At 41.6% G+C, this 27,344-nt stretch overlaps 1 protein-coding gene across 1 annotated transcript in view; it reads left to right on the top strand.

Moving 5' to 3' along the window:
• The window catches only part of PDE11A (phosphodiesterase 11A), a 429,725-nt gene that overhangs the window by 282,004 nt on the left and 120,377 nt on the right, over positions 1–27,344 (top strand). The window contains exon 10 of the mRNA XM_009443807.4: positions 2,223–2,273. Coding sequence (XP_009442082.1) covers positions 2,223–2,273 — 51 coding nt within the window. The remainder of the gene's footprint in view (positions 1–2,222; positions 2,274–27,344) is intronic.

Raw genomic sequence — 27,344 nt, 5'->3', positions numbered from 1 at the left:
TCCCTGTTAGTGTTTTCAGGAGAAGCCTCTACGTTAAGCAGGAGATGCCTGTGTAGTATTATGTTATACCACCTTATAAATGAGACCCAAAGAGATTAAACCACTTGCCCAAGCTCCCAGGTCTCGGAAGTGGAGGCGTGGCAGCCTGACTCTGAAGGCTGTGTTCTAACCACCCTGAGACACTGCTTCCATTGTGGCTTTGCTTGTATCACACAAATGGTATGTGCCATAGGTCAGTGCTTCTCAAAGTTCTTGGTCAATAGGTTATTAGGTTGAATGTTACCAGTTTAATGTTACCTAAAAGGGAGTTCTGTGGCTAATTAAATTTGGGAAATACTAAGTTTAATGAAATAAAGCATATTACTTTACTTTTTGCAGCCAAATATGCACTGTGATTCTCTAAGGTTGGTAGGTGAAGAAGGAGTTAGCATTTCCCAGACTTATTTGTTTGAGATTTGTGTAGATTAAGAATGTAGGCTGGGTGCGAAGGCTCATGCCTATAATCCCAGCACTTTGGGAGGCTGAGGCGGGAGGATTGCTTGAACCCAGGAGTTTCAGACCAGCCTGGAAAACATGATGAGACACCTGTCTCTACAAAACAATACAAAAATTAGTTGAGCATAGTGGTGTATGCCTGTGGTCGCAGCTACTTGAGTTGCTGAGGTGAGAGAATCGCTTGAGCTCAGGAGGTCAAGGCTTCAGTAAGCTATGATCACACTACTGCACTCTAGCCTGTGCAATAGAGTGAGACCTGTCTCAAAAACAAAACCACAACAAAAATGTGTCTGGCAGCATAAAACATATAACATACATATGCTATTTATGTGTGAGTGTGTATATGTCTGTAAATATGCCTTATAAAATGCCACCAATGTGCATTTATTTGTCTCACACAACAAGAATTCTGGGGCAGGGGTGCCCAGGGTCCTTTCTCTTTCCCTTTCTGTTCTGTTCACAGCAAGCTGGCATTCACTGCCATGCTTGTCACCTCATACACACCAGATTTTGCTGCACCTCCAGGCTTTACAGCTGTATTCCACGAAGGAAGAAAAAAGAAAGAAGCAGCGCCGACACTCCCACTTATAATTCATTGACCAAGGCCGTGTCATAAAGGCCACCCTATAGGACCACCCCAGCTGCAGGGAGCCTGCGAATTGGGGTTTTTAACTTTTAAGCCTCTGTGTCAGTGAGTTATGATGTAGATAAATTGCAAAAGTTGATTCTCACTCAAATGACATGTCATCAGCTGCAGGTTGGCTGCAGTTCTACTCAATATATCTTCTTTATTTGGGGGCTCAGACTGAAGGATCGGCCCCTCTCAGGCCATGCCCTTCCCTTGGTGGAGGGAAAAAGGAGGTGGCAGAACTATGTGATTGCTGTTGAAGACACACTCAAAAGGGCATTTGTTACTTTTCCCATTGACCAAAAGAAGTCATATGCCAATGCTGATGTCAATAGGGCAGGGAAGCACAATCCTCTTACAAAAGGGGTCACAGATATATATCAATATAATCTTTCCTAATATAATAAAAGCAGGCAAATGAGAATAGGTGAGGAAATGGAAGTTGAGTCATCAACCTACAGTGTTTGCTACAGATCACACACACATGCTCTAGCTTTTCATTTGCTTGTAGAGCATTTCACAGGACAAGTATTCACATCCTTTGGGAACTACAGTTTTGAGCCACAGCATGTCTTTTTTTTTTTTTTTTTATAGGGTCTTACTGTGTCGCCCAGGCTGGAGTGCAGTGGCATGATCTCAGCTCACTGCAGCCTCGACCTCCTGGGCTCAGGTGATCCTCCCATCTCAGCCCCCCTGAATAGCTGGGACTACAGGCACACACCACCATGCCCAGCTAGTTTTTGAATTTTTTGTAGAGACAAGGTTTTGCCATGTTGCCCAGGCTGGTCTCAAATTCCTGGGCTCAAGTGATCGGCCCATCTTGCCCTCCCAAATGCTGGGATTACAGGCGCGAAGCACTGCACCTGGCCATTGTCCTTTTGATGACATAACTACCCATAGAAAAATCCCGGTATAAAATATTCTTTAATATGTGAATTACGTCAGAGAATGTTATTAGATATGTTGTTTCTTGTCATACATTAAAGTCCACCTTTAAATCAAGGTGATATACATAAGCAAAGCTTATTTTTAAGCCAGGAGAATTTCAGAAAATACAGTCATGTCTAGTTATTAAAATTATTTTTTTCTTCTGAATCAGGTGCTATCATACCATGCAACATGTTCAAAAGCTGAAGTTGACAAGTTTAAGGTAAGGAAGAAAATGGTTTCCTTATTAGTGCATACAGTTAAACTTCTCCTGGCCTCCTGAGCTCTGTCACATGCCTCTAGAGAATTAATCCTGCCCATTGGGAACTGGAGGACTAGCACTGGGCAAAGGTGTATTTGTATATTTCTGTTTTAGAGGGGAAGAAGGACTTATGTATAACTGAGTAGTCATTTTATAATCATGTACATGATTCAGTATTTCTTCCCATTTATTAAGAAAGCACGATATCAGGGGGAAAAAAGTCTATAATATGGTGAGAATCAGGGCACCCGGTTTTGGCATCAGTTTTACCTCTAACTTGCTGTTCAGTTAAAAGCTTAGGGCTGTATTTCCATTTGTAAAAACATGTGACGAGATTGAGATAATAATAGCTAACACTAAGTGCTTGCTGTGTGCCAGACACACTACCAAGCATTTTACCTGCATTAATTCATTTAATCCTCACAATCCTGTGAAAAACATACTATTTTACAGATGAATAAATTGAAGCATGGAGATGCCAGGCCAAGGTCAAACAATTGTAAGAGGTATAGCAATCTGGTCCCAGAACTGGAGTTCTTAACCACCATGCTTCACTACCGCACAGAGTGATCCCCTTTCAACTCCAACATCTGATGAGTCTATGAATGAGTGTTAGATATTCCTTATCACCTTAGTTACTACCATTTCCTTAAGTGCAATTCAGAATTCCTGCTTGTGTCCCTGCACTCCTACCAGGCAGTTTTAGCAATGAGCAAAACACGGGAGTAAAGGGAAATTGATTTCCTTTCCTTTTGAAAGTTTTGGTGCCTGCCTTTTTATATTTAGGTGGCAGTTCAGAAAATTATCAGGAAAAGCTACCACAGTGATGAGAAAGATCATGTTTTATACTGCAATATTAGAATGTAATATCACTTGGTGATGGACACTTTTCTAAGAGTCCCATTTGCATATATATGGTGCAGAGACCATTGGGCCTAAGAATTGAATCAGATCATTAGAACTGAGCACTTGAATGACAAAAGGGAGCAAAGGAAGATGTTTGTTCCAAACACAAGCGCATGAATGATGAAAGGGAGCAAAGGAAGATGTTTGTCTCAAACACTGAGAGTAGGGATAAAAGAACTCCTCGCAAGGGCCGGAAGCAGCGCATATACTGCGAGCATAGGAACTGCTCAGGCTCCATCCAAGGATAGGGTCTATTATTGACATAGAGAGATGCTTTGGGGAAAGACCTGCAATTGTAACCCAGATAAAAAGGGAGAGATAGGGTGCCACCAAGAGGTGACAGCTGACAGCAGAGGGAGGAGACAGAACAACTAAAACCACAGCAGTCAGGGCCCATTTGTTGCAGAGGAAAACATCCTGCATACCAGCTTGAACTCAAGCTCCATCAGGACGGCACTAATTGTGTTTTATTCACTGCTGTATCTCTCCTGCCTTTTATGGTCCTTGGGACATAGTAACACTCAATAAATACTTGTTGAATGGATGAATGAATGAATGGAAAAGTGAATGAATAAATAAATCTGAAGAGCACCAATGGTTCTAGAACTCGAAGCAGTTGGTCATTAAGAAAATTTTAAAACGGTGATAATATATAATTATTTTATATATTTCATATAAATTTTACTTAATGTATGTAAATTTTATAAATTTTCCATCAAAAATATTTAAGCTTTTTTATGTTAGCAAATAAAGTTCAATTATTTAGGAATCCTATTTATGAAAATATCCAGTTCCTGCTAAAATGCTAATGTAATGTTTATATTATATTTTTGCTATTGTTATAATTATCATCATTGCTAAAAGAGGGTAGGGGTAGGCAAGAAGAAAGACAGCAAAGATGATAATATGGGCTTTGACTCATATGACTAAATATGACTGCAAGAGCTGCCCAGAGATATAGCAGGCCAAAATCCATAGTTGTTTACTTTTTTTTTTTTGAGACAGAGTCTTGCTCTTTGTCACCCAGGCTGGAATGCAGTGGCACAGTCTCAGCTTACTGCAACCTCCACCTCCTGGGTTCAAGTGATTCTCCTGCTTCAGCCTCCCAAGTAGCAGGGATTACAGGCGCACATCACCATGCCCTGCTAATTTTTGTATTTTTAGTAGAGACGGGGTTTCACCATGTTGGTCAGGTTGGTCTCGAACTCCTGACCTTGTGATCTGCCTGCCTCAGCCTCCCAAAATTCTGGGATTACAGGCATGAGCCACCATGCCTGGCCTAGCTGTTTACTTTCTAAAGGCACCAACATTCAGGCTTAATTTTTTGCTTAAAGAAAACATTGTCCTGGAATTTGGTATGCATTTCTATTGTTAGCTCACAAATATACTAAAATATGAAGTTTTTAAATTTGAGAACAAAGGGTTATTTTATCTTAAAATTATCAAGATTAATAATTTAACTGATTTACTCCAGATTTTATCATGACAGATATTAGCTAGTATCCTATTACAATGTAACTGAGATATAGTAGATCATTTTAACTACTTTAAAATGGGATTTTTCTTGATATAGACAGTAAATAAAACATTATTCTAATTGGTAGCTGATGTCTGTTATAACTGCAGCAATAACATTAAAATGTAGTGGGCTTAACATAATCCTGCACATAGACAGTGAAAAGCGTTTACTGAAATTCCAGGCTGGAGTATGTGCAATGGCAGTTTTCTAACATTGTAGCTAAATAATAGTAAATACATGCTTTGTTTTGACCAATATATATGACAAACCATGTTTACATTCAAGTATATTGTCATTCTTCCTACCTGCAGTACTTTTTTAACAAACATGATTGTAAAAAAGTTTTTTTAAGTGTGCAATGATTTGAAGTCTGGAATCAGTTATCCATGAGATTTCATGAGTTAAAGAAGGGGTCCTTAACCCAGCCCATGGACTGGTACCAGGCCATACGGCAGGAGGTGAGCAGCAGGCGTGCAAACATTACCACCTGAGCTCCGCCTCCTGTCAGATCAGCAGTGGCATTAGATTCTCATAGGAGTGCAAACCCTATTGTGAACTGCGCATGTGAGGGATCTAGGTTGCGTGCTCCTTATGAGAATCCAATGCCTGATGATATGAGGTAGAACAATTTTATTCCAAATCCATTCCCACATCCCCACCCCTCCCAGGTCCATGGAAAACTTGTCTTCCATGAAACTGGTCCCTGGCGCCAAAGAGCATGGAGACCACTGAGTTAAAGGATGGCTGAGTCCCAATGTATTGGATTATACCCGACCAGACTAGTGATCAGTGATTCAGAGCTTAAGCCAGAGTTTGGGAAGAAACTGATTCATCCAATGCTGACAAAAATCTGGAGGTCAAATTTTACATACGTAAATATGACAGACTTCAGTTGGAACCCAAGTTGCACCACATCTGGGATGCAGAAATGTCTGGGAGACAAGCTAGTTGTAGTTATTTACATGAGAGACTAACAGGCCTTCTGAGTCAAGAACTCTTCCTCATGAAAGTTAAGGCCACGGACCTCAGTGTCTAGATGATTCCAAGTTCAGCATGTAGTTTGTACCTTGGATTTATCCCTCACCTGAGCCTCCCATGGATCCATGTTCTCAGCTCAGAACGTGAGTAAACACAGAAGGCATGAGCTTTGGTATGGTTTCAGTGCATCAAATGCTCCCGATAGAATGGGTCAGTGTGCTAACAGAAGGCAGCAGCCTAATGAAGGAAGCATCACTACGGACCCGTGGCAGGGCCCCTTCCTACCTGTGTGACCGGCAGAAGCTGATGGCATTGATGGAATCAATGCAGGCTCATGGTCACATTTTAAGGCAGGTAAGGTACACCCTGAGGACTCCCAAAAATAAGTAGGAGAGATGGAGACTCTGTACTATTGGAGAATGTGATATATACACCATTAATTACTCTTAGTTTGTACCATTTGTACTCAGAGATTGTGGGGCCTAAAGGAAGATTGATTTCACATAAGATAAACCTGTAGTGAATCTTTTAATAATCATTAATGCTAGGCTGATGCCATCTTACCCTTCCTCATATCTGGTCTTCCTATTTCATACTCCTTTATGTTTTGGGATTTTCTCCCCCTATTCTAGAATGCCTTGTTAGGGAGAGTGTTGTTGTTCTGTTTTGTTCTGATAACCCTGTTACTTCTGTTGGGAAAAATTTCCTTGAGGAGCATGTAGTAGTGATGGGTGGGAGAATGGGATTAGAGTGTGAAAACCTTTCTAAAAGTGTCCTTGGACTGTGCAGCCAGAATAAATAGATAAAACAACATATAATTACTCATCCAAGAATGTCAGAATTTGGGTTTATTTTTCCTGATTCTGATATATCATTTATACTTCAAGAAACAGTCTTTCTTGCAGGTTCACCTATACACAAAAAGATCACAGAACTTCCTGGAACTAATGAATTAACTATTTCAAAAGTCTGATTCAGGTTGTAGTATCAATAAATTATCCTTTATGGGTTGATTGCCCTGTGCATCTAATGAGGAAACCAGGATCTAAAAAATGGTTTTTAATCCTCATTAACATTTACTGATCTTCCATGAACTTGAAATAAGAAAGTTATATACAGAAAATTTGTGCATATTTTAGTAACTGTTTTTATCTCTGCAGCTCTGTGCTAACAGGAATAATGTATAAAGACCACATTGACAATTACATCTCCTTGAAGATGGCTGGTTTAAAGGCTTTCAATAACCTAAAGATGCCAGCTGTGATAACATAAGAAAATGAGTTTAGTACCCCAATTATATGCTCCTGTAATTTTATGGACTTTCCTTAAATTCCAATGCGGTGGACAGACCAAACAATTCTCACTATATATTGCCAGTTTACCAATTAAAATCAACTCATGGATGTTGTGGTGTTATATTGCCACCTTGTATCATCCCTTCCTTCAATTGAGAACTGCATGGGTTACGGCTGCAATCAGAGATGAACTCATTTACAGCACTGTAACTGCCTCAGTAATTAAGCACCAGTAACTCAGGTTGGGGTTTGGGTTTGGACTACCTCGTACATATTTCAAGTTTTCAGTATTAATGACTAGGCCACAAATTAATATCCTAGTAAATAAAATAAAATAAAATGAAGTACCAAGAATAGGTACTCCTTGTGGCATTTATATACTGAAATAAGAATGACTGCATCAAAAATAGGATCTTATGACCTCCTTTGCAGACTGAGCAATAGGATGTGATTTACTAGGCTTAAAAAAAATTACATTTGATAAGACACTTTAATCCATGAAATAGTGTATAATAAGAAGCTTCAGCCCTCAAGACTGCCTTTACAGCTATGCCAGTAGATGTGTCTGCCGTATGCCCTGCACTAGGGCCCCTTGCACAGCAGGCGGGTGCAGGGCTGCCCCCCTTCTCTCGGCTGGCCAAGTGCATGGAGTGCCTTTTAGTAGTTGATCCACCAGGTGGCGCTCCTTTCTCCAATTGCCACAAAGGCGCTACACGCGCTAGCCACCGCCCTGTGCAATAAATTTCCGAAGCCCTGGAAGAGCCCAATCCTTGCAGCAGCCCCTTGCAGAGGCGGAGTGCACTATGCAGACAGAGGGTAACACCATGGCATTTACCCAAACTCAGGCGACACAGAGAACGCCGAAGAGGAAGAGGGGTAGACCTGAGTCCCGCGGACAGCAGCGGGATGGCAGAGGCCGGGAGCTTACTACCCACCCCATCGGTAGGGGCACCTCCAGCTCCTCCCCCTCAGGGCGGATGACCCATAGAGGCTCCTCCACAGCCGGGGATAAAGCAGGACTTCTGGGTACCAGAAAGAGGGCAGGAGCTTTGTCTTGTTTATCTACAGTCTCAGTTCTCATGGCCTTCCTGAAATGCTACCTTCTGAAATCCCAACAGTGGCTTTCCAGTGCATCTCGGGTCATTTCTAAGGTTGTTTAAAAGATTACCTCGAAGCTATATAAAAGGAATTCATTACCTAGCCTATGCTGTCTCCTCTTCTGTGCCCGCCTTTGGAATTTAGGAAGTTGTTTTGACTTTAAATAGTATTTATGTCAAGTTTAATATCCGAGTTTTTTTTTATCGTCAGAGAAAGTTATTGAACCTTCACCAGGAAATTGACTGCAGAGGAAACAGCTGCATCAGCACCCTAAAGGGCATCTCCTGCTCACAAGCAGCAGCCGAGCCGGGCGGCTTGCACTGCTCAGGACGCATCCATAAATATGTGGAATGCTTCGCGTTCAAATGTCCGGCTGTCTTTATGAATTGTGTCTTAATCAAATGCCACATCAGAAAAAGGATGGTTGTACTTTGTCACTCTTGAGTATTGAAGATAGTGGCGGAGGGCGGGGGAGTGGGTGCTGGGCATGAGGGGAACCAGGTCTGCAAGCCCAGGCTGGTATTCCCTCCTGCTGAGCTAAGCGGCTAGGTATTGAGGGCCCTTCAAGGACCCGCCTGACCAAAATATATCCTGTGGTGACCCTGACCTCCCCTCACATCAACTTCAGCAGCCACTATTTGTCACTTCTTTCTATTTGAAAACAAAGCGAGGACACTCTCCCCAGAAGATCACTGTGAGCATCTCCTTTCCCTGGGAGGAAGAGCGGGCCTGGAGGATTTTCTCCCACCTTCTCCCTCCCCTATGTTAGCACAGCAGAGTTCACTGCATTCCCTAAGTGTCACACGGGAAGGCGCAGGAAGTCTGAACTTGAGGCAGCGAAACAAAGGAGGGCTCATTTTTGTTTCAGAGCGCTAGGAACAAAGCGGCGACAAGCCCTGAAGGTCCAGTGGAGAGCAACAGTGTGGCCCAGTGAGATCCCTGACTCCTGAACTGTGAAGGGAACTGGAGAGGTTAAAGTCATCAGAACCTTCCAGAACACCAGCACATCTGGGACTGTATCACTTTATCTTCTTTTTAGTTTTCCTCTAATTAGATCCATTGATAACTCTAGCTGTGACGCCAGGAAATGAAGAACACGTAGTGCCTCACTTCAGTGAGAGGGGCTTGGGTTAGCCATCACAATGGGTGGCCTTCCCTCTACTGTTCGTTCAGTGTGCACAGAGCTACGACCTCCTGGCTGTTGGGCTTCTGTAGCCCTCAATCTCCAGTTGCACACTTCGGCTATCATTGTACAGTCATCATGGGGTCCTCATCACTGCCCGCCCCCACATGCAGTCCTGTCCATTCTGCCTTCCAAACATCTCCTGCTCCTGTCCATCCTCACAGCCCTCACTAGTTCAGATCCTCATTCTCCTTCAGGCAGGCCATTATTGTACACTGCTTTCCTAGCTGGGTTCCTGCCTCCTGCTGTTGACCCTGTCCGAGATCCATCCTGTGCACAGCTAACAGATGAACAGATGAACTCTTCTGTTGGTGTAGGTTCCAGCTCACAAAGTTTAGTATCTTCTAGAAGCCTCTAGATTCTTTCAATTCGAATTATTTAATTGGACATTAAAAGTATTCCAAACTCTAACTTTCAGCTCACTTTTCCAGCCTGTTTCCCATGCTCCCACTGAGCTATCCTTAACCAAATAGTTCTACTTGGTGTTTTCTGCCCATTCCCTGTCCTTTTATATGTTTGCACCCATCCTTCTCCCTATCTGTATATATAAATCGCTAACAATCTATCTGACCCTTCTCAACTGCCCCTTTCTCCATGAAGTTATTCCTGCTGTCCTTCAGTCAAAAGTGACCTTCTCATTTGCCTTTCTTCCTACCATATCCATCACTTTCTACCTTGCAATATAAATCTTGGTGCACCTGTCTACTCAAATGATTAAAGCAGTTGCATTTTTAGGAGAGAATCCTTGACTTACTCATTTGGTAACCCTTGTATCACCTAAAGCCATGCCTTGCACCTGGGTGCTGGAGAAATTTCTACCTTGTGACCAAATTCCTTGAAATGTTTGCCATTTTTATGGCAAAAGAACTTATAATGCTTGGGTGGAATTTTGAAGCAGGGACCTATGACGATGGAAATTTCTGACAATTTCACCCCAACCCTTGCTTTATGCTGTCTGAAACCCCTTGTTTTTATGTTCCTGGTTGTTGTCCTGTGCACCCTAAACTATATGAAAATAAAGGGATTCGTTTTCTTTGTTTAGGATAGGTACTCCTATCCTCTTTGGAGTGTGCTGTAATGATAGTATCTCTCTTCCCCGCTGGAGGCAAAAGCCCCTTGCCTTTAACTCCTAGTTGATTCAGCAATCTCTTTACTACTAAATACGTTTCTTCATTCATGTATCCTGCTACCACCACCCTGCTGACTAAATTTTTTTAAACCTATTTTTTTGACCTTCAAAACACCTAATACTTCGTTATTTGTATTTGTATTTACTATTTTATATAGTTCTATATTCTGTCTTTCCTGTTTTTGAAATCATGCTCTGGTTTGGCTGTTCTTCCTATTTTTTCTCATTTGGAAATGGATTCATCCAAAATCTTTTAAGTGTTTGTGAATCATAATTCTCTTGGTCTCAAGACACCCTATGAAATAGGAAGTTAGGAGACAATGTCTGGCTGAAGGGTTTTCTGCAGTCTCTGTAGCCAGATCTGCCCTTTTAACAGTCTTTGTTAAGACCATGGACACAGTAAGACAAGAGCAAGCAAGTGTATAAAAAGACAAAGTAGCCACCAGACCTTTTCAATTTCTAGGCTCCAGGTTTCCTCATCTGCAAAACAAAGCCATCTCTAGCTAAAAAATGCTATAATTTTATGAACCTATAAAATTTATCTCTAGGAAGAAAGGGGAAAATAAAACATAAAACAACATAAATGTTGACAAAACATTTAGGGGTTTTTATGATTTTCGCATACTCAAATTTTTTAATTCAAGCTCTGTTCAAGATAGCTCAGCTTGATTTAATTACATATAAGTAATTTCCAAAGCCCCCATGACTATATTATATTTGAAAGGTAATATAATATAATAATACTCATGAGGAAGACGTGTGATTACGTGGGTAAAACAAGAGTCTCAATCTCATCAGTATAAAAACTATACACTAATGCGACCTATAAATGTTTAAATAAGAAAAATGTCTTAAGTACTAAGAAATTGCAGTGTATAAAAACAGGTACATTTTGAGGCTCACAAAGTCTTGGTGAGGGCAGGGTTAGCATATCTCCATTTTATGTAGAAGGCAACTAAGGATCAGAGAACCAGCAAGAAAAATGGAACCCCTCTGCTTTGGTTTTTCTTCTGCAATGTTTTGTCTGTTCTTGAAGACAATGCTGTTCTTCAAGTGGCGGAGTAGGAAAATGGAAGCAATGTCATGGAGTTTCATTTTTAAGTCATTTCTTTTGATTCAGCTATTAATCTTGGAATCTTGGTGGCATTTTGACATTTTGGGGGTCAAATAAGTATGAATGGTAATGACGTCTGAGAAAGACAGAATTGTTGGCTGAACTCAACATATTGACTTTTAGTAAGACTGTTTATGGTACTCTTTGGGCCATTAATACGTAATGTTGTTTTATTAGAAACTTCTTTTTGTATTGTGGTTGTACTATCCATGTGACTTTTTGCCCTGGGGTTTTAGATTACTTGGGAACCTAAGGAAATTGGAAACAGAAACATTATGGAGACATTGCATCATTCTTAGCAAGAGAGTATATGGTTCATTATTCTGACATCTCGCCTGTCTTCCTTACAGTCTGATTGGCTATCTAGCTGTATCAAAATCTCTTGACATCTGGAAAGCTCAAAGGAAAAAGAGCAGTCCCACTCTATTATCCTGTGCGCTCCAGGCCTGCCAAGTACCTTGTACGAAAGATAACAAGGATATGAGATTGCAAACATCAGTTTCATGATAAAGCACTTGTCAGGTGATAAAGTCTTATGTTTAAGGCATGAGCACTTATGAACTAGAGACTATTTGGGGGAATATGAAGTGAAGAATGTGAGACTGGGCTTGCATTTTTAAATAATATTTCCTATAGTGATACTTGATATTGGGAACATCATGGATGGTAATCTGCAAATCTAAAATGTGATGATTTTAACATAAAACTCTCAAGGTAAAATTTTAAAGATTTTTCAGAAATTTTAGCTATTCTGAATTAGCTCCTGATACTGTTTCCATTTGTGTGTGTGCGTGTGTGTGTGTGTGTGTGTGTATGCACGTGCTTCAACTTAACGGGATAGTCATATGATTTGGAGTTTCAACTCTGGCTTTACAAAAGGATCTCATGGCAATTCATTGTCTCCAAAGAGAGAAGCAAATGGAAAATCCCTGAGAAAACAGGGTCTGAGATGAAGCACTTTGGCCACTGGGTGCCATTCTTGCTCCACGTAAGGATTTGCTGAGCCACATTTCTAGGAAAATGGTTAAAACCCCAAAGACAGTAATTTGAAAGTAATATCGAGATATAATAATGTTTGTGTGTACGCATGACCTGGAATATGTTAGTGACATGGACAGCTTATTCATTTGCCCAGGCACGAGGTGGAGGGACTGGGGGACTCTCCCCTTTGGTTTAGCCTTAAGAACAAAGCCTGGGTAAGGCCCTTGTGCTTGCTGTATCCCAGTGAGGCAGCCGGCGGGTGGCCAAGGAGGCACCGTGGAGGTCTGGGGATTGTTGATGAGGTGGTGCAGTAGGCATCTGGAGGTCAGCAGGTCAGATGCTACATTAATTCTTTTTATTGTGGTGTGTAATTGCAGCATGCATGCAGCCAGGAGACTTGAGCCTCGCTGTCTGTGTGCCTGCACTCTATCCCTTCAATGCATTCATTTCCTTGCCAGAGCTGATAGAGCCATCAGGCACTCCTTCTCTTCCTTTTCCCCAGAATACTGCATGTTGGTGAAATGGTAGCTCTGTTGAGGTGCTTTTTGCTTCCCTAGAAGCAATTCATAACGTTCACAAAGACACCACCTTAGCCAGATATCAGAACATCTACAGTCAATACACAACATCTGTGCAGGATTTTTCTGCCTTTGGATTTGATAGCCACAGAGAATGTTCTTTGAATATTCTTTTTTTTTTTTTTTTTGAGATGGAGTCTTGCACTCTCACCCAGGCTGGAGTGCAGTGGCGCCATCTCGGCTCACTGCAAGCTCCGCATCCCGAGTTCATGCCATTCTCCTGCCTCAGCCTCCCGAGTAGCTGGGACTACAGGCGCCTGCCACCATGCCTGGCTAATTTTTTTTTTTTTTTTAGTAGAGATGGGGTTTCACCGTGTTAGCCAGGATGGTCTCGATCTCCTGACCTTGTGATCCACCCATCTCGGCCTCCGAAAGTGCTGGGATTACAGGCGTGAGCCACCGTGCCTGGCCTCCACAGAGAATATTCTAAGACTGTCATGTAATTCAGGATGATGTTTCCATCCGGGGCCTAAAGCATTTCATTGAGACTAAAAGGAATTAGGCTGTGAACAAGTCAGAATTTTAATAAAAACTGCAAGTCTGTTACAATCCCACTGTAACAGAAAACTCTAGAATCGTTTCTATAAGACCACATGGTAGAAGGGATCTAAGTTCAAAACAGATTTCACCTCATCCCCCCAGGCTGGGGGCCCCAGCATCTGGCCTCACACTGGCTCTGAAAGCCTTCCCAGAGCAGCATCCACAGGTACTTCTTTACACTCACTATAATCAAATCCACACCCACGAAAGGTGAGAATCTGAGAAGGGCTGGTAAGAACTTACAGCGAGGCTCTGTTCAACCTATCCAGGGATAAGAGGCTTAAATACTGTTCTGTTGTTAAGCACCTACAGGTGGATGGACTTTAAAATACATTTCCTGGGCTTTCTGTAGGATAACATGATACCAATCATTATACATTTTCAAATATTGCTGTTCACTAAGACAAATGCTATGATAACCACAGCATTTTTGCTGATTCTAAGTGCTTTCATAGCTCTTATTTCATTGAATGTTAACAGCAAGCCTCTGAAGGAGGCATCAGCGGCTCTATCCCATTTAAGGATCAGGCAGCTAAGAGAGATGTTACACTGCCAGTTTGGAGACCTTGGTTCATGCTGCTGAGGCCCTTTTCTTGGGCCCCAGTATATGCTCAGTCTACTCCGTGTGACAGTCATCTGGAAAATAAACATTTACTGAACATTTTACCAGCTGCCAGGCCAGTTTTTGGTGCCTTACCTGTATTAATTTATTTAGTCTTCACAAAAACCCTACTATTATTTTTCTTATTTTACAGATGATAAAACTGAGGTACAAAGAGAAACGCCCAGGTAACTACATTGCACACATTAAGAAATTGAGATATGGGTGGGCATGCTGAATTTGTAAGATCCTTTTTGAAATGTCATGGAATGCGTTTTGTTTGAGATTCTTCTGGTCTTGGCTTGACCCTCCTTATCGTCTGATTGTGAGCCCTTGAATAATCTTGGTTTACTTTCTTGATAGATGGGTTCAGGTTTCAACAGACCTTGCTAAGAATGTTTTGGTTTGTTTATGTGTTCGTTTGTTTGTTTTAAGGTTACATAGTTTGAAAAGTAATCCAGCCCCATTGCTTGAGCAGGTATGATTCCTTAACCTTCAACATTCTAGAATATCAACTTCAAGGGACATGTTTGTGGGCGCTAACAGCACCTATTTTCTCCAAAGGGCAAATTTCAAACAATTCCTGTGCTGAGTGATCCCATTCCTCTTGCTACTAGGTTCATTTTCCTAACACATACTATAATTCACCTCTGGCCTTCCTGGAGATGGAGACGAGTTCTGTGAAAACCAGGCTTTGTGATTTCTGTGGGAACAGGTGGCCGTCCTCAACACTTGGGCTTAAGTTTGTCAAACAACTCCGTAAACCACTGAAGCTGGCTTTTGAGGAAAACCACTTTTTACTCTTCCCCTGACCACCAACAGAAAAGATTTAGAATTCAGAAATGAACGAGAAGAGAGAGGCTTTCTGTGATGACATTGCTCCAATATGAATTTAAAGGGAATTTCTTTCCCTTTAAAACCATGAAGAAATTTATGCTTCTGCCTGAAATATCTTTTAAACCATCAGTGGTCTTCTTGAAAACAGCTTTACTCCGGTTCTCTGAGGAGTTGTGTGTGAGGGCAAAAGCTGGTTATTTTGATAACCCCTGAAAGACCAGGGGCCCAATATTCTAGTGTTAGCAGTGGCCCTGTCTGACCTGGGGTGCAAACAAGCTTCTCTCCCAACAGGAGCTCTTTCTCTTATTGTGTGGTAAATTCATTAGTGGGAAGGCAGGGTTGAAATGGCCCCAAGGTCCCAGATGTAAAATCTCCTTCCTCTATATAGTATGTAAAAGCCCAAAGTCTTCCCAGGAAGTGTTACAAATGAGAGCATAGTGCACACCAAAAGGAAACCCTACCCCACAGAATGGGCTCCTGCAAAACCATCTGCTACCCTCAGAGCCACTTGGTGATTCCTGGGGCTGGCTGCTGTGACTCTCCACTAAGCACCCAGGTGGCCCCTTGGGCCAAATATGAAAAAGCCTCACATTGCACATGGAGCCCTTGGGTACTCACTGCAGACTGGCTTGCTCTACAAAGGGGTAAAAGTGGCCTCTGGCAGAGCCTGGGTTTCTCATCTTTCAGCAACCCCTTCTAGAAGGGAACTATGGAGTCCCAAGTTCCAGTTTGGAAAATATCAGGGACATTTTCTGATTGGTCCGCTTGGCCCACTTGGTTCCCCTGTCCATCCCTGGACCAGTCAACTGTGATGAGGAGTGTGTGCTTAGAAAAGTGTGTCAGTTGGAAAAATCAAATCCAGGTGGAAACATGGGGTCGCAGCAGAAGGAGGGCCAGTTCTAGAAAGGAAAGAGGTACCTGGTGGATGGTATCATAGCTGTCCTTCACAGTACATGCAGGTAACTTTTGCATGACCCCATGCCCTCTTTTATGGCAGGCATTTCCTGGGATACAGGCAAGATGCTCACAAGAGCCTCTTCGTAATGTCTAGAAACTGGGTGACACCCACAAGTGATCGCTCTGTCTGCTGAAGTGGTTCCACAAGTGATGTTGGCTATATAGCATTATTGAAAAGAATGTTCTACTATGTCCTTAAAGCATTTCTATTTCCACAACTAAGTAGAATCAGGGGTGACCCCACTGATGCTCACCCTGATTTGGCTCTCAAACTTACCCAAATATTATAAGGCAAATAAATATAACTTCCAGGGACATGCCAATTAAATTGGTCCAGGAACTCTTCACTAATGACTAGCCCATCAGGTCATCTCAGATCAGCCTCTTTCTCTTGTATTTGAACACTGTAGTCTCTGATATATAGAAAAGCCCCCTGCAACTGGATCAACCAATAACCCACAGATTTCTTCTAGTCATTTCTTCATGAATTTATTGGGACCTGCTGGAGAATTAAGGAGATCAGACAGGCCAAACCTCCCTAGATCTGATATTTGAAACTCATAGTAAAATAGCTCAATTCCTAATCTACTTCCTGGCCTCATTAGAATTCAATTAGTAGAAGGACATTCCTTCCTAGAGGCTCGTTGGCAGATTTGTGTGTGAACAGTTAACCCGGTGTTAGCAAAAGCAGTTACTTGTATCCAAACAGCTCTCTCCAGCTGCAAAGATGAACCCCAAGGCTGTTTAGACAGGACTGTGCTTATCCTCCCACCAGGATGCAAATATTTTAAGTGGACAGAGTGAGATAAAATGCAGCCAATGCTGCCCCTGACACTGACCGCATACTGTGCCTGCTGGATTTTTGGACTTGAAGGTCAGGGGAGGAAGGTGAAGGAAGGGACGCTGGAGACAAGGAAGCAAAGAAAATCCTCCATGACTTTGTTGAAAATTATTTTCCAAATAAACAAGCTTGAGCTTTAAAATGTATGAACACAAATTCTACCAAAGTATGTGGAAATACCCATATATTTCTTGAACAGGAAGAACTGCTCATCAGACCATAAAAAGCAGGAGATCTGAGGGTAGGACAACCTTGAGTTTTTTTGTTTTTTGTTTTTGCATTTTTTTTGTCTGCAGTATTTTCTGCAATGTTCTTCAGATGCCTGAATGTAGACTCAGGGAGATTTATTTTTCTTCTGACAGGGTATGTTGTAGTTGTCACTCAGCCTTGAAATAGTCTTTCCCTCCAGTGGACCATCAGGCCAGTAATATATTTGCGTAGCTCTTCCCAACTGTCATTCCTCTGCCAGCCTTCATGCGTCAGCATTGCACAGTATGCCTAGCCAGCATACTAAGCCAGCTTAAAGGCTTTGAAGCTGCTGCCTTTAAGGAACTTGTTTTCAAAATATTCGCAGTCACCCAGCAACAGGAAAAGGCATTTCATTGGCTCTCTCACTGTCAGCTGGAAAGGAGGATGATCCAGATGGGCCTCAGCTGTGAAGATCAAGATTAGACATGGGGGCGGGGCAGATGTTTGGACACAGAAGCCTCTCAGTGGCAAATGTGGTATTTTATAAGTATCAGATGAAGCAATGCTTTCATCCATAAAAATCAAATGTAAAAAATGTGACACCACACCAGGGCAGGTAGTTTTCATCTGCAGTGTCATAGGATGCATACAAGATAGATGTTGGCCCCCCCAATCTTATCTGCCTGATAAAGGGAAGTGCTGCTGAGGGATGGGGAGGGCCTCCGTGGAAAGTGAATTAGGGCTTTTGGTGTGGAAGCAAGCCTCTCTCTGCTAGGACTAACATGCCATATAGGGTGGGTATTCTAAATGCAAAGCAAGTCCCCAAAGTTACTCTATCACTAACTGATCCTGTGAATTATCTTGCCCTTAAAAAGTTCGTCATTCTGCTTGACTCTTCAGGCTGATTTTTCTTCCTCAGAAAAAAGCAAAGGAGAGAACCAAGGAATTAGTCAGGGTTGCCTGGGCCTTGAATAACAGGCTGCGGTGCCACCTGTCTACTCTAATTTCTCCTTCATGTGGACCTGGGCTATTCATAGGGGAAAATAAGGTTTTCCTCTTTCTGGTTTTACTCTTTTGTTGTTACTATAACACAGAAAATTAATATTGATGGAATGTATATGTGAATCAAAGCAACTAGGGAATGCTCTGAAAAGAACATGTCATAAAACAGACAAGAAAAAATAAATGATTAAATTACTGACATTCGGTCCTAGCTGAGGATCTGCCCTCTCAGGACTTCAGGCTACATGTTGGAAAGGCATTCACTTTCAATGACAACAAACAGTTAAACTCCAAATGCTTCAATGCCAGGAATCCATGCATTAGTTGTCATTAGTTGTGGACTTGAGCCTAATTCAGGGCAAACAGTTTGATTTGTAAGAGCTCACTGAGTATACATTCTTCACTGCCATTCACCTGGGCGCATCTGCTCTTTCCCAGTTCAGAGCAGCAAAATGGAGGGAAGGTGCTTTTTGCTTTTCCAGAGAGCTAGACAGATTGGAAATTAACTATAACTAACAGTTATGATAATCAACAATGGGCAAACATATTAACTTAGATTGAATACTATTACATGCATGTTAATTCTGCAGACTCGCATTAACAAATTAGTGAGTGAATATCATTCCTGTGAACCTCTAATGGGTATAAATAATGATACAGTCAGATTTGCCTTAGTTAGACTCTAAGCTACTTGAAAATTGCTATTATCTCCGGTGACTAACAAAATGCCTGACACATAGTAGGCACTCAATAAAACATTTGTTGAATGACTAAAGCAATACATTGATGACTGAATTAATGAATTGATAAATAAACCCGAACTTGCAAATCTACCTGAGCTTCACAGATGATAAGCCTTGGAAAGCTGTGAAACATTTCGATCTTTTACATGTTTGGGTATATGAGTCTAATGGAAAGTAAATTCAGGAGACCTGAGTTATAATCTTGTTTATTCACAACTCTACGAGACAAATGTTATTATTACCTCATTTTATGGATGAAAAGACTGAAGCCTAAGGAGGGAAAATAAGTCACTGAAGGTCACAGAATTAGTAATCACAGTATAAGATTTAAATCCAGGTCTAATCCAAAGCTCATGTTGTTACCATTATAAGAGTCTACCCTGACACCTACATATTTTTTGAGTAATGAAAGAAGAACCCAGGGAGCAGGACAGGCCACATTTCACCACAGCATTAACCCTTCTTCTGTTTCAAAGCCCAGAGTAGAATATTGAAGAGAATATGCGTATAAAATTCAGATACTATTTTGGAGATGATATGAAATACACTGAGAGTCACGATGCAGGCCGGATGAAAAACCTGAGCTCTCAACAGGTCACTGATCTCAGGTTGGAGTTTTTCACATTCTGTTTCTCGTGGTGAGCGCTGCAGAGGTGGGGAACTGGCTCATCTGGCTCTGGTTTGGCCATCACCATCACTAGACATGGGTTCAAGTCCCAGCTCTGTCTCACGTCCCACTGTGGCCAACACCTTAACCCCTTTGGGCTTCCCTTTCCACAGTCACAAAAATGAGAACAGAAGAATCACCTCAAGGGGTTGTGTCAGGATTAAATAAGATGGAAATATGAAAAAACCTCTATGTATCCTAGCACATTGTAGATGCTCAATAAATATTAAGTGCCTGTTTCTCCTGTACTCTTAAATAAGATGAATCTCATTTGTTTAGAATATTATAAAATGAGTCTATAAAGTCATCTCATTTTTCTCTTTAGTCTTGCTTAATCAGTAAATTTTTGTTTCTTATTTAAAGAGGAGGAGAAATGGGTTTTCTCTTCCAGTAAAACTCTAGAAAATCTCAGACACAAGGAACAAATTTAAAGCTAGAAATCTGCATTAGACACAGCTTTCTGAGGCTCCACCTCCCAGGCTTCTTCCCCAGCTCCCACTTCCCAGGGAAACTGCACTAATGATATGGACATTTCTGGGGCTTCCAGGACCTGCCAGCTCAATGGGAGAAAGGCTTTCATAAATTGTAGATAAAGTCTTGGAATGTTTACCTACAACAGAGGTTCTCATCATTTTTTGTGAGGAAGCGATATTAGTCATTTACGTAAAGTTGGTATAGTGGCAGGTGTAGGCTTTCAGGAAAGGTTCTGGGTGGAGCAGGCAGCCTGTCCCTTCCTGCTGAAAATGACAACCACCAAGGAGAAGGAAGTGTGATAGGAAATAAGTCCATGAACAGGCAAATCCACATATCAGCTAAAACTCCAAGATCAGTGAGTAGATCCAGATCTGACCCCAGGAAAAGCTTCTTTCTCAGACACATCAGAGCTTTGGAGAGCTTTTTTTTTTTTCTTACTCACTATGACTCTATGCATTAGAAAGGGGATAATTGGGATGCATAAGTGAGAGGCTTCTGTCAGTGGCTCTCAGCTCTGGCTGGACATTAGACTTGCCTAGGGAAGGGAGCCTTTGAAAATAATACCAATACCTGGATGTCACCCCAGACCAAATTAAAAAATGTTGGGCAGTGGGCCAGAATTGATATACTTTTTAAGCCCCCAGGCGATTCTGTAATAGAGCTAGGAATGAAAAGCACAGGTCTAGCTAATATTTCCCAAACTGGTATCTCATAGAACACTGCTCCACAGAATATTAATAGATGTACTACATGCCCACAAAAAGTGTTTTGGTACTAAAATAATTTTTTAAAATGCTATATTAAATAAAGTTAAACAGGTGCCTTTACTGTACAATTTCTGATACTTTATACCCTTGTGGGCATTGTGCCTCAAATGGTAGAGTACTAACTTTACCCAGCCAGGTTTGACCACACCTTTTACAAAGCCCATCAGCTGGTGGCTTCTATAACAGTGTACTAGGGAACACCAGTCTAAGCACATGCTTGCCTTGGACTTGGCCTTGGCCTCACATTGTCAAAAGAAAGGCAGAGAGAATCTTGAGCTGAGGCACCCACCAGTGGCCATGTTCTGTAATCTGAAATGCCGCAGGACCATCCAGATCCTGGCACTGATACTATTTTGAGAATGAGCCTTTAATTATTATGCTCATCATTAAATAATAGTTGCAATAAAGACTTATCTCAGGAATTTCCAAAGAGCAAGTCACTTTAATTACAGTAATGTATATTTCAAAGCTGCTTCATTTTTTATTGTCAGTATTTCCACCCTGAAAAGAAAATTTGTTGCTGTTTTGAGTTATAAATTGCCCCCAAAGAAGGGGAGCTCCTAAAGATTCATATTGCCTTAGTATACCCAGAGACACTCAGAGAGCAAGTCTTTACCTCCAGCCAGGGATCTCTGAAAGGAGGTGGAAATAAAACTGAACTGACAATGATATCGAGCTTGAGTATGTGCAGAAATTAACGATGTACTAACTATCTAACTGCCTAAAATAAAAACGGGTAGTCAGTGATTTGTATTTTACTGAGCAGAAGTGGCAAGGTTTCTTATGTGCAGCTGAGATTATGTACTGTTGTAAATGAAACCCAAACTCTAGTTTTCAGGATCTGAGAAGGGAGTTCTTTGAGCCTGCATCTTCCCTTCCTAATATGAGCCTACATATTCCCTGAATATCTGACTTACTCCCTTTCCAACACTGTCATTTTTCCATTTGTAGTTGGTAATATATAACCATGAGCAATTTCTAAATCATGTTAAACTAAACTAGTGACCATACTCCATGCCTAGGGCCTTAGAAATTATTCAAGTTAGGTATAATGAAATTAATAATTTGTATTACCATTATTGCTATCATTAGTTGAGCACTTACTATATGCCAGATTACATGTGTTATCTTAATTTAATCATTAAAACAACTCTTAGTTGTCTGGGGAGCTGTGGTGTTAGATTTGCCTGAGAAAGTTGGCTGGAGTATGGCCCACCGACAGTAGCCATAGAAAACAGCAAAGCAAACTAGCTTCTTAATCTCACAATCACTACCCAGAAAGGAAAGAATAACTTTGGGCATACTTAACCTGACTGAAATATAAATCTAATGTTTGTTAACCTCTGGGAAGAAAGTATAAAAAAGGACAATATATAAAGAAAGTATAAAAACAACAAAAAAGAGTTAGAATATTAACTCCTACAGTGGCTCATGCCTGTAATCCCAGCACTTTATGAGGCCAAGGCAGGAGGGTTGCTTGATCCCAACAGTCTGAGGTTACAATGAACTATGATTGTGCCACTGTACTCTCCAGCCTGGGCAACAGAGTGTGAGAGACCCTCTCTCACAAAACAAACAAACAAACAAACAAACAAACAAAACTCCTGTATTTCAAGCAAAAATAATGGTAGATGGGTGATACTCTATATAGTGTCTGATGGGAAAAGCAGTCCAGCCTGGCCTATCCATCCTTGCAATAGCACACACTGTATTTGACTTAAAGAAAATGGCTTTTGGCATTTATCCACATTATTTTCCACTGTCTAATTCTAAAGCACAAAATTTCTAGTTGTGGTAAAAGCTATTTTTATAATTTATTTTTATTCCCCAGAAAACAGTTTCCAATGTTGAAGAACAATAATTTTATCAATATAAATAACCTACCTGCAGGTGTTTTATATCATATTCAATGACAAACTATGAAATGTAACATTTTTGCTTTGACAGCCCATGAAATCCATCATCTATTTTCATAGATCCTTCATTCAGAAAAAGATTTGATTTTCAGGATTTATGATCCGATCAGAAATATTTGAATTAAAGATTTGCAGCTTTTGAAATCAACATCAGGATTTACTAGTAAAAACCTAGAGTCAGTGGGTGAAATGTTATTGTAATCATTTATCCTTTGTGACCTTTAAAAGAATAAAAAATAATAACTGCTGTCTCATGCCTATAGTATATATCCCACAACACTAGATAAGAGCAAGAAGCTTTTTTCATTCACCCTACGTAGTTCATGACTCTTCCAAGAATTACCAGTACACTGTTGCTAGGAGGCAGAGGCATTGCATGATCTCAGTGTTTAATAATACGCAAATAGATAAGATAGAAAAAGGGCTTTATTCACCTGCTGTGTCTTTACAAGAGTAACCAGAATGAAGAGAAATATGACTTGATTCATTTTCAGAAGATAAATTTACATCTGTCTACTCTCTTTCTCTGATGGGTTAGCATGCAGGACTCCTGTATAAGTCCAAAAAATGGACTCCATCTAGAATTTCTGTTTAGTCAAATCATCCTCATGGAGGCAAAATATTTCCTCTCAGTGGTAATTCTGACTTTGAAAGTATTCTGTCTTAAATAAATTACTTATCATATCATTTATTGGATTTATTAAACGTGTTTCCATGTGCTGGAGCTTTCTTGGCATAAAAGTAGAAGTATGACCCTTATGATCTGAAATGCCTCGTATTCCAGACACAAGCTACACAGTGCTACCAATTAGAGTCCGATCTAAGAAAGATTGAGCAGGGCATCCTGAATGTTGGCAAATTCTGCCTCAGATTGAAAGGGGACTTGGCAAGGACTAGAGGATCGGGAGGGTCTGGACTGGAAATGGTAGATTCTAATCCTGGCTCTGCCACCAACAGGTGCTCTCACCTTGGGCAAGTTATTCGACCTCTCTGGCATTAGACAAGCAGGGATCGGCCTACTATCATTTTCAGGTCTTCTGAGTGATATTCAGAGGCCCACAGCCAATCTCTTGTTTGTTCCTAGTGAGCTGAGCTGAGGATGAGACCAAGGTCTCTCAAAGGCTTTCCTGAAATCCCCGAATGCTACAGGCAATACGATAAAAGGCAGGCCATATGTTGCTTGAGAACCCAAAATTCAAAATGGAAACTTCAGCATTGCATCCTGGGTGGGGATGGAAGTGGAAGAGGAAAGGAGAAAGGTGAAAAGGATAATTCCAACATCTCTAAGCTTTTAAACTAGCCCAAGAGACCAGTTTGGAACACCGCCAGAATTGACTTCTTTACCTTCCTTCAAGAGTAGGAGACCCAGAGCCATTTTGGACTTGGCCCAGATGCTCCACAGCAAACTCCCTGTGCCACCCATTCTATGTAGAGGTGAAGTGTGTGACTTGAGGTGCACGGAGGCTGGAGACCAGGCTTCTGGGAGTTCAGAGCCAAAAGCAAATGTGTCCAAAGTAGAGCACCAAGGTCAGAACAGGGTCTTTCCCACAGGTGGGGTGAATTTAGAAACAGGAGCCAAATTGTCAAAACAAGGCACAGTCGAGGGAACGCTGGCTGTATTTCAGGAGCAATGAAGCAGGTCCCTGACAAAATCATTGATGCTTTTCAAGTTGTTCTTTACTTTCTTCTCTATTAGTGAGAATCCTACCCTCAGAGTACTGTTATACGGAGACAACAGGTCAGTGTTTCCCCAGGACTCTTGCACCACCACAATAAAGCTTCAGAACACTCCTACTTCTGGCCTCTATCCAGCTGACATTACAGAATGCTTGCTTTTCCTTCTTTTCTCCTCTCCTGTGCCTGCCCACTTCATACCCTGCCTCTATCCTCAGTTTTTCTGTCATTGTTTAATACTTTCAGATAGTTCTTAGTTTCCTCTGGTATCTATCTTATTTCAGTAATCCTCATTTGACGCTAATGTTAGATAATCCCAGTCAATCTTTTATTACTTCACATTTAGGTTTAGCTCTCTATACTGCAAGTTTCATTCTCACCACCTTTTTCCTCCCCTCTTCCCCTCTCATCCTCAGAGTCTCTGTTCAGGCTTACTTGTATGGTTAGAAGCTCTGCCTTACCCAGCCACAAATCTTTCTCTCACACTGGCAAGTGAAGCCTGCCTTTGCTGGGCATAGGAATCTAGGATTGCAATTCTTTTGTCTCATATGTCCATAGATGTTATCTTTTAGCTTCCAAGTTTGCCTTGAGAGATAAAATACCAGACTGATTCTTTTTCCTTTTTAAGTTATGCATTGTTTCCGTTTGGCGGCTTGTAGAATTCTTGTTCCTTCCACCTTAGATGTGATATCAGAATATGCCTGAGTATGGGTCATTTTCATTGTTTCTACAGACTCTGTTCTTTCCTTGGTTTAGGGAAATGGCTTATTTTGGTTTGTTTAGTTATTTCATTTCCTCAATAGGTTCCTTTTTTTTCTTCTGGAATTTCTGGTGTTTGTTCCTTTTCCTCCCAGATCTATCCGCCAAGTATTTTGTGTTTTCCCTCCAGATTTCCAAATTTTTATATCTTTCTATGCTTCAGTATATTTCTTCCACTTATCTTCCAACTCACTACTTCAGATCTCAACAAGAACCATCTTGTTCAATTTACCTACTAATTTTTTTTAGAAAGTCTCATTTTTAGACCCATTTTTCCTGCTTTAACCCTTAGATGTGATGATGATTATGATGGTGTGCAAATTGTCTTCTGTCTCCCCCAGCAGCTCTATTTCTGTCTGGTGGCTGGGTTCTTCCTATGCATTGTTATTTTCCTTTGTTCATTGAGGCTCAGGTCTGACTCCTGGGAGACTTCAAGGGCAGCAGTCCAAGGACTATTGAAAGGCATTGAGGCCCCACAGGTAAGCAGTGGGGTTCACAGTTCACAGGCAGGTGGTTATCAACCTCTATGGAGACTTCAGCAGAAGACCTCTTGGGCTCCCTAGTCTCCTCAGCTGGCAGCCATGGCTGATACCATCCCCACCTCTCAGGGGTGGAGGAGGACTCAGCCCGCCTGACAAGCTGTAGTGGGCAAGATATACAAGAGGGCTGGGAAAACAAATACACTCACATACGCTGTTGCTGTCCTCCTGCCAAGAAGGACCACTGGGGGCAGGGTGTTCCTAGAATTCCTAGTGCTCTCCAGCACAAGGCCTGGGCTCTGATGTGGCCCAGAGAGGCCAGCATCTCACACCGGCCTCAGAACCCTTCAGGACCTGGGCTTTGCTGGCACTCTCAAGGCCCAGCAAGCCTGCCAGTGGAGTGGGACTAGCCCTGGCTTCCCACCCTGGCATCTCACTGGCATCACCTGGGGAATGTTTAAGAAATAAGGATTCTAGGTCCCGTCCTAGACTTACTGAATCAGACTCTCAACGTGGGGCCTGGAAATCTGAGTTGATGCTTTCTCCAGGTGAATCTAAAACAGGGCTGAGTAGCAGAGCCACTGATTTAGGGTGGAAGCTGATGCTTCTGTCTAGGGGAATAGGAGGCCATTTTAGATGTGTTTGGAACAAATATGCCCTGGTAAGAGTACTGGCCACTGTGTTTTATACCCAAAATGCTAACTCTCCCAAAGACCTGAGATATACTCAGTTTCTCCTTCTTTTTCAATATACCAGTTTCTCTCTCTTTCATGCCATGATTTTTTGTGACATGGTCTTCTATAGCTTGGGATAAGAAGGAAAGGTATTTGTGAAAAGGAATGAATATCCTTTATTACAAACACTGGACCTAAAAATGCTGGGGCAATATCAAATGAGGAGGGCATACAGAGAAAATTGTTATGATAGCAACTTTCACTAGGTTATGTTGTGGAAAGAAGCACTGCAAAGGTTTGTTTCTAGCTCTCACTACATTTGAGCGATGGGTTGGCTGTGGCTCTGTTGCTCCTTCATCCAGGATTCAGGCTGAAGTAGAAGCCCCATCTGAAACGTGCCATTCTTATGGCAGAAGGAATAAAACAAGAGAGCTAGCAAAACCGTATGATAAACCTATGGTTTCTGCTCCGTGCATGTGCGTGTGAGAGAGCATATATCAACCCACTCACATTCTATTGGCCAAAGCAAGTCACGGCCAAGCTTGAAGTCATTGGACAGGTAAATATCATCATTCCTAGGGAGGCCCTGGGTCACATGGCAATGCATGCTCATGTAGAATCCTCTCACATGTAGGAAAGTGGATACTGGAAATAATACCATTCATCACAGCCATTGAGCAGGAAAGCATCCCTTTCAGAAATTATCCTCATTAAGAGACCCAGTAGAGAAAACCACCTGATAGATAGTGATTGAATAAGGTGAACTGGACCCTTGACCTCCTACACCTCATGGCTGGTGGTATCTCAGCACTCAGTGATTCAGGCAGGTGCCAGATGTCCTTTCTCTTCCTGCCCTCCACAGAGCAAACAAGCACAAAGGAATCCGAAAGAAGTTTGAACATACTTTAGATTCATGTTGATCTCTCTAAAGTCATATAGTAAAAAAAAAAAAAAAAAAAAAAAGCATGAAACAATCAGAGAGGTCCAACTGGTTGGCACACTCTCCCCCAGGCAGATTATCACAGACAGACTTCAGGGGCACCCTGCAAGGTCACTAGAGCATGTCTCTTATCCTCCTACTCCCAACTTAATAACTCTTCCTCTTGCACACATCCCTTTATTCCCTTCCCC

Source organism: Pan troglodytes, chromosome 13, assembly GCF_028858775.2.
Source record: "Pan troglodytes isolate AG18354 chromosome 13, NHGRI_mPanTro3-v2.0_pri, whole genome shotgun sequence".
In the NCBI taxonomy this organism is placed as follows: Eukaryota; Metazoa; Chordata; class Mammalia; order Primates; family Hominidae; genus Pan; species Pan troglodytes.
This window is presented reverse-complemented; position numbering and strand designations above follow the sequence as displayed.